Genomic DNA, 12,732 nt, shown 5'->3' with positions numbered 1-12,732 from the left:
AGTTGTCCAATTAATTTCTTTCTATTTTTAGTAGAGACGGGGTCTCGCTCTTGCTCAGGCTGGTTTCGAACTCCTGAGCTCAAACAGTCCGCCCGCCTCGGCCTCCCAGAGAGCTAGGATTACAGGCGTGAGCCACCGCGCCCGGCCCCCTTACCGTTGCGTCTTAAGAGTTCTTTACATTTTGGATAAAAGTCCTTTATTAGATAAATATTTTGCAAATATTTTCTCCCAGTCTGTGGCTTATCTTTTGATTCACTTGATAGTGTGTTTCTTAGAGAAGAAGTTTAAATTTTAATGAAGCCTAAAGTATCAATTTTTTTCTTTCATGAACTGTGCTTTTAGTGTTCTAAAATCTCATTTCCAAACCCAAGGTCACCTAGATTTCTCCTATGTTATCTTCTAAGAATTTCATAGTTTTGCGTTTTGCATTTGAGTCTGTGATCCATTTTGAGTTAATATTTGTCAGAGGTGTCTAGATTCAGTTTTTCCATATGTATATCCAGTTATTCCAGGATTATCTGTTGAAAAAAAATATCTTTTCTCTATTGGATTGCCTTTGCTCCTTTGTCAAAGATTCATTGACTATTTGTGTAGGTCTATTTCTGGGCTCTCTATTCTATTCCATTAATTCGTGTCTATTATTTCATCAATCCACTGTCTTGATTACTGTAGCTTTGTAGTAAGTCTTGAATCAAGTAGTGTCAGTTCTCCAACTTTGTTCTTATCTTTAATATCATATTGGCTATTGTGGGCTTTTTGCCTTTCCATACAAACTTTAGAATCAGTTTGCTGATATCCATAAAGTAACTTTCTGGGTTGTTTATTGAGATTGCATTGAATCTATAGACCGAGTTGGGAAGAAGTGATATTTTAACAATATTCAATCTTCCTATCCATGAACATGGAGTATCCTTCCATTTATTTAGATCTTTATTTTATTTCATCAGAGTTTTATAGTTTTCCTCATAGATATTTATATTTTGTTAGATTTATGCCTAAGTTATTTCTCTTTTTGTGCAAATGTAAATAGTGTTGTTTTTTATTTCAAATTCCAATTGTTCATTGTTGGTATATAGGAAGGCAATTGACTTTTATATATTAGGCTTCTATCCTACAACCTTATTATAATTGCTACTTAGTTCCAGAAATTTTTTGTTGATTCTTTGGGATTTCCTACATAGACAATCATGTCATCTTTGAACGAAAACAGTTTTATCCCTTCCTTCCCAATCTGTATACGTTTTATTCCTTTTCTTACCTTATTGCATTAGCTAGGACTTCCAGTCTGATGTTGCGTAGGAATGGCGAGAGGGGATATGCTTACCATGTTCCCAATCTTAGAGGGAAAGCATCTAGTTTCTTACCATTAAACTAACTTTTAGGCTTTCTGTAGATGTTCTTTATCAAATTGAGAAAGTGCCCTTTGATTCCTAATTTGCTGAGCATTTTTAACACTAAGCAATGTTGGATTTTGTCAAAAGCTTTTTCTGCATCTATTGACATAATCATATGATTTTTCTTCTTTAGCCTTTTTGTGAACGATGGATTAAATTAATTGACTTTTGAATTTTAAGCCAGCCTTGCATACCAGGAATAAACCCCATTTGGTTGTAGTGTACAATTCTTGTAATACATTGTTGTATTTTATTACCTAATATTTTATTGAGGATTTTCACATCTATGTTCAAAAGCGATATCAGTCTGTACTTTTCTTTTCTTATTAATATAATGTCTTTGTCTGCTTTGGGTATTAGGGTAATGCTGGCCTCATAGAATGAGGTTGGAATTGTTCTTTCCGTTTCTATTTTCTGAAACAGACTGTAGTGAATTGGTATAATTTTTTTCCTTAAATATTTGATAAAATTCATCAGCAAAACCATCAGAGCCTAGTGCCTTCTGTTTTGGAAGGTTACTAATTATTGACTCAATTTCTTTAATAGATAATGGCCTATTCAGATTACCTATTTCTCCTTGTGAGAGTTTTGGTAGATTGTATCTTTCAAGAAGTTTTCCCATTTCATGTAAGTCATCAAATTCATGAGCACAGAGTTATTCATGACATTCTTTTATTATCCTTTTAACGTCCATGGGATCAGTAGTGATAGCCCCTCTTTCACTTCTGATATTAGTAATCTGTGTCATCTCTCTCTTTTCTTTGGTTAGCCTGGGTAAGAGTTTATCAATTTTATTTATCTCTTCAAATAACCAGCTTTTGGTTTCATTGGTTTTCTCTATTGTTTTTCTGCTCTCAATTTCACTTATTTCTGCTGTGATTTTTATTATTTCTTGTCTTCTGCTTACTTTGGATTTGTTGTTCTTTTTCTAGTTTCCTAAAGTAGAAGCTTAGATATTGATTTTAAATATTTCTCCTAGTCTAATATATGCATGCAGCACTGTAAATTTCCCTCTCAGCATTACTTTTGCTGCATCCCACAAATTTTCATAGGTTTTATTTTAATTTTCATTTAGTCTAAAATATTTTAAAATTTCCTTTAAGACTTTTTCTTTGACCATGTATTATTTAGAAGAGTGTTGTTTAATCTCAAAGTAGTTGGGGATTTTCCAGCTATCTTTCTGTTATTAATTTCTAGTTCAATTCCATTGTTATGTGAGAGCATGCTTTGTATGATATTTATTTGTGTTAAGGTATGTTTTATGACATAGAATGTGGCCTATCTTGGTCAATGTTCTGTGTGAACTTGAGAAGAATGTGTATCCTGCTGTTGTTAGATAGAGTATTCTATAAATATCAATTAGATGTAGTTGATTGATGGTATTATTCAGCTCAACTATATACTCACTTATTTTCTGCCTGCTGTATCTGAAAATTACTGAAGCTATATGGAAGTCTCCAACTGTAATAGTGAATTCGTCTATTTCTGCTTGCAATTCTATCAGTTTTGCCTCATGTATTTTGATGCTCTGTTGTTAGATATATGTACATTAAGGATTGTTATGTCTTCTTGGAGTATTGACCTTTTTACCATTATGTAATACCCCTCTTTATCACTGATCATTTTCCTTGCTCTGAAGTCTGCTTTGTCTGAAATTAATATACCTACTCCAGCTTTCTTTTGATTAGTGTTAGCATAGTATATCTTTCTCCATCCCTTTACTTTAATCTACTTGTATCTTTATATTTAAAGTGGATTTCTTATAGACAACATATAGTTGGGTCTTGTTTTTTTATCCACTCTGACAACCTTTGTCTTTTAACTGGTGAATGTAGAGCATTCACATTTAAAGTGATTGTTGTTATAATTGGATTAATATCTACCATATTTGTAATAGTTTTCTAGTCATTGCCACTTTGTTTCTTTTTTTGGCTTCTGCTCTTTTTCTGCCTTCTCTGGTTTTAATCAAACATTTCATATGACTCTGTTTTCTGTCTTCTATTAGCATATCAATTATACTTCTTTTTAAAGAAAATTTTAGTGGTTGCCCTACAGTTTGAGATATACATTTACAACTAATCCAAGTCCACTTTGAAATAACACTGTACCACTTCATAGGTAGTGCAAGTACCTTAAAGCAGAGTATTCCCAATTCATCCCTCCCAGCCCTTATTATAACATTGTTGTCATTTGTTTCACATATCCGTAAGCTATAATCATGGGATACATTTTTTGCTATTATTATTTTGAACAAACTGTTATCTGTTAAATCAATTAAGAATATTTTGCCTTTGTTTATTTGTTCTCTAACCTTGTTCTCTTTCTATCTTTATGTAGATCCAATTTTCTGACCTATATCATTTTCTTTCTCTGAAGAACTTCTGTTAACATTTCTTAAAGGCAGGTCTAGTGGGAATAAATTTCCTCAATTTTGGTTTGCTGAGAAAGTCTTTATTTATCTTTCATTTTTGAAGGATAATTTCACTGCATACAGAATTCTAGTTTGCTGGTTTTATATCATTGATCCTCATCAGAACCCTAGGCCTTGAATAGAGACAAAGCATATAATGTTCTCTGATTTAGCAGATGAAGAACCAGAGGAAAAGTCACTTGTCCTATGGTCATTTTGTGGTTGGGTCAAGGATGAAATCTGGGTAGGCCTGCTGCTGTCCTCCATGGACCTGATTGTTTTATAAGATCCTCTTTTCTTAATGCCAAATAGGGAAACCGCCTGCCCATGTTGATCAAAATCTGTCTGATCTCAATCTTACTCCCATCAAAGCAATCCCAAGTACTGCACAGCTATATTTCACACTCTGATGCATTTGTGGTTTGTGCCTGCAGAAATCATGATAGTTAAAAATATGGGAAATTGGAATGCTATAGAAATGTAGCTTGTTAGCAGAGAAACAGACATGTAACAGTGGTAGTGCTCTGAGTAGGTATGAATAAAGTTCTGAGTATCTAAAGAAAATAAATCAATATATCTAAAATATAGAATTCAGCAGGGGTTACTGCTTTTGTTCTGGGTCAGGATGCTCACTTCTAATATGGGATAACTCTAGCTCCCTGACATTTTCTCTCTGGAAGCTAGAAAACTATAATGGCCTCAAGCAAAAGCAATGGGCATGACAGATATAGAGCCAGAGCTTAGAGGTCCATGTTGAAACTCATAAGAATTATTTTCTGACCATGGTAAGCTATGTTAGAACAAGAAGGAACTCCTACACTGCTGAGATGATGTATTCATTATCGCTTGTGGGAAATGTAATATAATCTAATAATAATTTTGTGTATACTTTTGCATCCTCATTTTTTCCAAAGGATATACCAAATTTCTACGAAGCAGAAGCTCTCTGAGAGCCCTTCTCTGACCCAAGATGAAGTGTAAGAAAAGTCTTTTGAGTCCCCGTTTCTTTCAGTACTCTTCATGCCAGGGCCATTTTAGGGGGAAAAAAAAAATTTAGTTAGCTAGTTACCTCACACTGTATACCAGAATCTATACCAGATTAATTACAGATTTAAACATAAAAATGAAACCATAACAAAACTAGAGAAAATGTAAAGAGTTACCTATATATATTACATTAGGGAGGGCCTAACTAAGCATGACACTGACGGCAGTAATCACGTAAGAAAAGATTATTAGATTTAACTACATATAAGGAAAGCCTTTCACACCCTTTGACCCAATGGTACCATTTCTAATGATACATCCTGAAAAAAACCTTTAGACAAATATATACAAATGTATATATGTAAAAACATCAACTACAGCATTGTTTATAATAGTGAAAAACTAGAAACAACCCAAATGTCCATCAAAGATGATTAATTAAACACTGGTGCATCCGTATTAAAAATTATAATGCAAAAATGTAGTTATTGACATAGAAAATGTTATCAAACATTTTTAATTTTATCCCATTTTGTAAAAATATTTATATGCATAAAAGATTTCTAGATGTGCATAAAATATTAATAACAGTTATTTGTAGGTACATTAATAACTTTTTCCTTTTGCTCCTCTTATTTGTGTATGTATGTACACATGCATTTATATATGTGTGACGACTAGGTATACCTTGTGTAAAAATAATAGAAGCTTAGAAAAATATTTAAAAAATCTTCCCTTTCCCTCTTTTCATTTGTGGATTTAGGTCAAACTTTCTCCAGGAAGTTTTTTTCCCCTTAACTAGCCAGTATAGTTTCTGAAGTCCCTTCTCCTTAGTATTTTCCTATCTAACTGTAAATTCTTTAAGTATAGAGCTGCATTTCATTATTTACTGTGCTACCTCCCATAGGCATGCTCAGTAAGGACTGGTTGGCTGGTAATGGTCTGATTTCCTCAAAACCTGCTTTGAAGTCTGATGTAACAGCATTTACCCTTAAGCAGCTGAAATGGTCAAAAACGTGGCACACTTTGGCTATGAGGGCAGGGTTATTACAATGGCTGTCTTCCTACTGTTCTTCCAGGCTGTGATGGCTGACTGGCTGGCTGATAGCTGGCTGATGGGGCTGGGCCCTTTCTGAGTAAATCTTTCCCCAAACAGCTTTCTTGTTCAAGGAGGAGGCCCTTCTCAGGTTGAGTTGCTGCCTCTTAGTCAGTAAAATCTCTTTAGCTGTGCTTCCCTGCCAGAACCTCCATGCACATTCACAAGAACTCTCAGTGCAGTTAAAAATCATAAAGGATGGGTAGCAAAGAAAGAAGACAAAGGACTGGAAGGAGAGAAAAGGAGAAAAAAAGGGTAAGAGAATGGAGATTCATGATCTTAAGTGCAGCAGGTTGCTCCAACCTAAAACATCCCCTGTACATAATAATACCTACTGTTGCACATGAAATTGCTTTACCAGAAAAGTCTGTGCAGACATTGGTTTTTCAAGGGACCTGTGCAAGCTCTGATGGCCACTTTGGCAGCCCTCTGGGTTATAGATTTTACTGACCTCTAGTAGGGCCTCCTCTTGTAGGTAGAGATCATTCCAGGCTTGCTGCAAGGATCAAATGAGATGATAAATGGGAATACGTTTTATAAACTATAAGGTAATATACAAATGCTTGGTGTTCTTTTTGTAAGCTCTTGAGGGCACTGACAATGGTTTAACGTTGTATAATAGTGTCTCCATGGGAATTTGGAACAGATTTTAAATGCCTGTATCTAAACAGTCAAATCCATCTACAGAATCAAGAGAATTGAGTTCCTAGAAAGGAAAAAATGACTGGAAGAGACCTAAACTATGTATATCTCGGGAGTTGTTGTCACCTAATTATATTAGAAAATCCTTGGGTTTTCTAAGTGCCCTCAATTGATTAGAATTATCTTCTTTAGAAGTAATTCCCAAGAAAATGCTTGTGATTTCACTGTCGATGAAATTGATGATACTTCTTTTAAAATGTCTGTTAACTTATGGTAAATTACAATGGGAGTGCACGGGACCCCCACATGAGCATATTATGCTCAGACTATTTTAATAACTAACAAATCATGATAAGGAAGTGACTAAAAAGTAAACTGTTGCTCTAATCTTTCCATGAAAACAACCCTTTTTTCCTTCCAGCTTCAACATACGAGACTTCATCTCAGATCCTCACCTGAATGCATGACTCTTCAACCTCAGGACTTGCAGAATTAGTGGAATGCCGTCCTAAGGTTGTTGAGTTGTGCGTTTCTGGGCATTTCATCTCTAATGGAGAAGCACCCATTCCCTCACCCCAAAGACTAAGGCTAAAAGATTTTTCTCCCCAGGGAAGAATCTTCCTTGTAACTTTCACAGCCCCAACAGTCAGAAGACAGACTGGGGAGGTTTAATATTTGGGAGATACCTTACCAAAACCCTGACCCTTGGCTGTGGGACTCCCTCAAATGTGCAATGTCTTCGGGGTCCCTCCTAGTGACAGTCTTAGAAAACAAATTATTTTCTGTTAATTTCCAGTGACTTAATTTTCTATTTTCTTTTTCTAATAGGTCCAGTGAAAAACAAGAAAAAGGGTAAGTTAAGCTCCTGACTTTTTTAAATTGCTATCATCCCATGTCTTTTCTAAAATTAAAAGAAAAAAATCAGGAAAGTAGAATTTTTGTATTATGTTCTTTCAGCATTGGTTGTCTGTTACTTTATTCAATCATACGTGATCTTGAGTATTGTAGTTTCTAAAAAGAACATAAAATTGTTCTTCAGTGATGATTCATAAAAGATAGAATTACTTCTCTAGCAACATATAAAAGTTTTTGTTTTTCTTTCCTGCTCCCTCTTCTGTACAATTCAATATACATCTCTTTCCTTTATTTTTCCTTACTCTTTCCCCCTTCTTTTTTCACCTTGTTTTCTTCCTTTATCAAATCAGTGATCAAATATGAATAAAATCTTGAGACAGCTTCTAGAAGCTAATTATACTGCCCATTGAAAGATACCAGTATCCTATTTCTTGGCCTAAAAGCTTTCCCTATTCAATTTCTCAGATAGTCATGGAAGGTATTTCTTGCTTCGGGGGATTTAATATCATTTTCTCTGTGATGGAAAAACTAGGCTGGAGTATTACCATGATCTTTTAGTCTTTTCAAAGAAGCAGCTTCTAGTTGGGAAGTTCCATGTGCTGTTGTTGTTGTCCCCAGTATACTTGTGATAGGACTGGCCCAAGGGCTTGTACAAGTGCTCACCTACTTGAAAAGGAGAATCCAAAGACCGAACAGTCTTCAAGGATAGGATCAGACAACATGGTCCACTCCTTAGGACTAAAAGAACCAACTCTGAAACCAGTTAAAGTACCTGTAGTACCTATTCATTTCTGGGTTCTGACATTGGAGGAAGATAGTAGAGTAAAACTAATGATTTTTTCATTAAGATGCTTTAAGTGAAATGATTCTGTCTGATAAGATTCATGGAGCTTTATAGAGTAGATTATCAACCCCAGACTAGGCCAAAAAGACTAACTTCAGCTGCAGCCTGCCTATTCTCTGAGTACTAGGATACTTTGGTACCTTGAAGTATCATGGTTCACGTGGAAAACTTGTGTCCTTGTCATAAAGAAGCTGAGGAATGGCCTAGCCTCCTGAGGGCCTGAGCTGAGCAAAGTTAGGAAACAGCCAGAGAGCTGGAGTCAGTAGGAAGCCTTTCCCTGTGGGGCCTGGGCATTCACCACCAAGTATTCTGTCTTTTAAAAAAGTAAATTTAATTTTCAAGCATATAGTTCTTAACTCCTGTCATAGCCCTTTAAGACAGAGATTATAATTTGGATCATTGCCTGGCACTGCTACCTTGTGTATGGGACATTATTGGGAAGAGAATGCATATAGGCCTTAAATGTTTACTTTGGCTGAAAGTAATTTAGAAGCCATTTAATATAGATTTCCTTGGACACAGTGAATAGGCGCATGCCTGAAGAGGTAAATTGAGTTGTTCAGTTAATTTTCACACTTTAATGGAATTTTCTTTCTCGCACAACTGTCTCTCTCTCTCTCTCACAACTCTCTCTCTCTCTCTCTCTCTCTCTCTCCCCTTTCAACATTTTGGGCTTAGCTAAAAGGTTAAGGAAATGCCTCTTTGATGAAGTTTAACTTGGAAAGGAATGTATATATTCTTTCATCTAAGACTACACAGAGTAACTTTCTAAGTACAAACGTCTCTGGGCTTTTGTGTCATGAAGTGCTCTGTTAAAGTAAGGAAATCCGGAGAAGGGATTCAATCCTGTAAAGTCGTCCCCTTGGTCCAGGGGTCATTTTGTACATGCTCTTCTCTGGGCCCAACTTTTTGTAGTATGCAAGTACGAGACGTGCACTTGCCTAAACATGGCTGCAGAGAAGCAGAGAACCAGCTGCAGAACTGGATCATGGCAAGAGTGTTTTCTAAATGCCTTCTAACATTTTCATAAGTGAACATTTTCTATTTACACTGCAACCATTATTCTCTTGGACTGGAGGAGTTTCTGGCTGTATTTCTTCCAAAATTACATTAGCAATTACAGGAGACTCATTCTTAAAGCTGAAGTTTGCGCTACCCACAGAACACCCTCTAGCTTGAAAATCACTCTTAGGTCTAGAAATATTGAGACACAGGACAGCCTAATATATGCCACCCAGACACAAAAAATAAGGAGAGAGAAGCAAGTTTTACAACAAGGTTAGGGAAGTTCCTGACTGCAAGGGGTAGATCAGTCCTCCTTAATGGAACCTCAGTCTTGGGAGGAAACAGAGAAATCATTGAAGCCAACCTCCTTGTTTCACAGATGTAGAAACTAAGGCTCAAGGAGAGGAAGGGATTTGCCCAAAGTGCGTCTGTGGCAGAGCTGGGGCTTACATCCTTATCTCCTGAGTACAGATTCCATGTTCTTTCCACTACACCAGCTGGAATTGAAACTTGGGCTCTGAATAAGCCTGATTTGGAAGCTGCCCAAATCTGAAGGGAGATGGTTTTCCTGTTCGTCATCTTCAAATTGGCTAGATCTAGAAACTGAGCAGATCCAATCTTTTGCTGCTAAGTGCAGGAAACCTCTAAAGCTCATGCGTCTAGGTCTTTAAGGCTGCAGGGACTCTTCCTAGGAGAGATGCTCTCTGGACCTTCCTTTCTTTCCCCTCTGAGGAAGAGGCCCCACAATGACCCTGTTGTTTCATTTCAAATGCAGATGTGATTAACATGGACAATTGGCCTCTTGAGTGGCTTTGTCATAAGGATTTGGTTTCTTGGACATGATGCATTATCCTTAAAGGAGAACATGATTAATCAGGACTAGATTCTCCTGCCTAAGAGTCTGGGGAGCAGGAATTCAGAGTCAGTAAGAAGGTTTTTAAGTGAGACTAGAGAGGGCTGTATTTAAAACTAAGAAACTACCTCAGGTAAAGACATTGCGATGAAGTCTGGTAAAAGGTTTCCATTCCTGGGACTTCCACAAAATTGCGAGAAGGTGGTGAAAGAAGGAAGAAGACACCTACCTATGGCCACCTGCGGTCCTTGAGTGGGGCTGCACAGAACAGAGGAAGTCAATAGAAGGAGCTGGAGGTTTTAGTTCAAGACCACAGTTGTGACCCACTTAACATAACTGTATCCTGGTGGAAATGTTGAAAGGACTAGAAGATGAAATGGGAGGGCCAAGATTGTTCTTCAAGGATAGCAGGGAGGAAGGGGGGAAGAGTTGGTGGGCATGATTAATAATACATTTAAGAATAGGGCCTCTGAGGAAAGACTCCGGGAAGCTGGATTATTTCTCCTATAAAAATGGAAGTTGATAAGTGACTTAATGTCTTTGAGTATATGAGGGTTTATATATATTCTTTTCTGTCTACCTAAGGATAGAATAAGAGCTTAAACTGCCACAAGAGGGATGTCAGTTAAATATACCAAAAACTTCCTGACAGTGAGCAGTGAGGGGTAATAAACATTGGAACATGTTACCAAGGGAGTTTGCAGGATTTCCTTTCCCAGAGATCTTTAAAAATAGAGTTTAGAGGGTCAGCTGAGAAAGTAAAACCTGCTCCTCCTCCTTTGCTCTCTCTACTCTCTGCCTCCCCTTCTTTTCCTGTTATTTCTCAATATCTCTCTCTCTCCTCTCATCTCTCTCCCTCTCTCCCTTCCCATCCCCCCATCTCCAAAACTCCTTCCCATTCCTCATTCCCAACTGGCAACACCCGCATCCCATTTCCTGTATATCCTGATTCCTGTAGGAACCTTCCTGGAGCTGCTGTTGCTCCTAAGGTCAGGCTGTCCAGCTTCCTGCTGTTATGGACATCAAGTCCACCAAACTGGGCAGTAAACGTGAAAGCCCCACACTCATCAACAATAGCCCAATTCTAAAACAAAAAAAAAAAACCACAAAGCGATCCATGGGTCTGATCACTTGGTAGTTCTCGTTCTTTGGGCTCAGCTGAAATGTAATTTCGTTTTTGAAGCCTTCCCTGACCTTTCAGCATTTGGTCCCTATCACTAATGTAGCACTTCTACTAACCTATGACTGTGTCTATATCCTCAAACCTAACTCTAAGTGGGGCTGGGGGTGAGGGTGGTGAGAGAGAGGCAGAGAGAAACAGAGAGACAGAGATATGTGATAAGGGTGTCCAGCTCTTTAGCAGGAACTCCCCGAGGGCTGACTTTGTGTCATCGAAAGTCTCTAAACTCCTCAGAGTACACTCTTAGCAATAAATAACTACAAACGTAACACTGAGTCCTGTTTTTCAGGAAAGAAAGCAGGGCCTCCTGGGCCCAATGGCCCCCCAGGACCTCCAGGACCTCCAGGACCCCAGGGACCCCCAGGGATTCCCGGGATTCCTGGAATTCCAGGAACAACTGTTATGGGACCACCCGGTCCTCCAGGTCCTCCCGGTCCTCAAGGACCCCCTGGCCTCCAGGGACCTTCTGGTGAGTTCCTCTGTCTCTCCACTCCCCCTAGGTGCCTTATAAGTACTTTAGGAGAGCAGGAATAGGTGATCTGAGAGCCGTTTCAGATGGTGGTGATGGGGTTGGTTTGTAATAAGGGATGAAGGTCTCCTAGCCCAGTGTAGAGCTAGGCCTGGCCTGCTCTAACTTCTTATTTGTACCAAACTGTCAAGAACAGGCCACCTGTTCTTGCCCCATCTCAATCTTTCCATCACAAACCTTCCCTAACTCTTGGCCTCTCTATGGTAGGCCATCAAATTCACATGAGCCAGAGACAGAGGCCCTGATGGCTTGATGAAATTCTAGTCGGGGATGGATTTGGTCTGCTCTGATTCCCAGCATCTAGCTCCACATGCTAATGTTTGCATGGAAATAGGCTATGGGACAGAAAGTTGGGGACTGGACAAATGAAAAGCCCTAGGATAGTTTCATCCTCTGAACTCCAAAGTACCTTTCCCACAGAGGTAGACAAATAGTCACTGATGGTCAAGAAGTTGGAAACTTATGAGTCACTCCAGCTGTGGATGCAGCAAACCCAGGCACCAAGGCTGTTGTGTCCAGCAACCAAGTGCTTCTTGCACTAGATCCTTACCCTATCACACTGCCCATTCAGATACCAATTCATCCCTTTGCATCTTTCTCCTTGGGCCCAGAAGGGCACCCAAAAGGTATAGATGCAGATACAAACCTGCCTAATTGGAATTGACAGGAGCCAGACTGCCTGGGCTTATGTCAGTTGTTATTTATTTCTCCTGCTCTCCTCTTGTATCTCAGGGCTTTAAAGAAATGGACTCTTTACAGCTGATTTTTCTAGGTCCAAGAATTCTTCAGCAGGACTCAGATTCTTTAACTTATGATTCAAACAGGGCTAAGCAGTGTTACCATGACCACAAGAGATGGAGTTAGGGATTATTTTTTATCCAATCATTCCACAAATATTAATTGAGCACTTTCTGTGTACAAAGAGATATATTGGTAA

General features: G+C 38.2%; 1 protein-coding gene across 4 annotated transcripts in view; it reads left to right on the top strand.

Annotated features, from left to right (window-relative positions):
- Positions 1-12,732, top strand: part of EDA (ectodysplasin A) — a 333,655-nt gene that overhangs the window by 310,476 nt on the left and 10,447 nt on the right. For all 4 annotated transcript variants that reach the window (XM_012643114.1, XM_012643097.1, XM_012643089.1 and 1 more), the window contains exons 3-4: positions 7,358-7,381; positions 11,556-11,735. In XM_012643114.1, coding sequence (XP_012498568.1) covers positions 7,358-7,381; positions 11,556-11,735 — 204 coding nt within the window. The remainder of the gene's footprint in view (positions 1-7,357; positions 7,382-11,555; positions 11,736-12,732) is intronic.

The sequence above is a fragment of the Propithecus coquereli genome, unplaced genomic scaffold (genome assembly GCF_000956105.1).
Source record: "Propithecus coquereli isolate 6110/MARCELLA unplaced genomic scaffold, Pcoq_1.0 Scaffold101, whole genome shotgun sequence".
Classification (NCBI taxonomy): Eukaryota; Metazoa; Chordata; class Mammalia; order Primates; family Indriidae; genus Propithecus; species Propithecus coquereli.
This window is presented reverse-complemented; position numbering and strand designations above follow the sequence as displayed.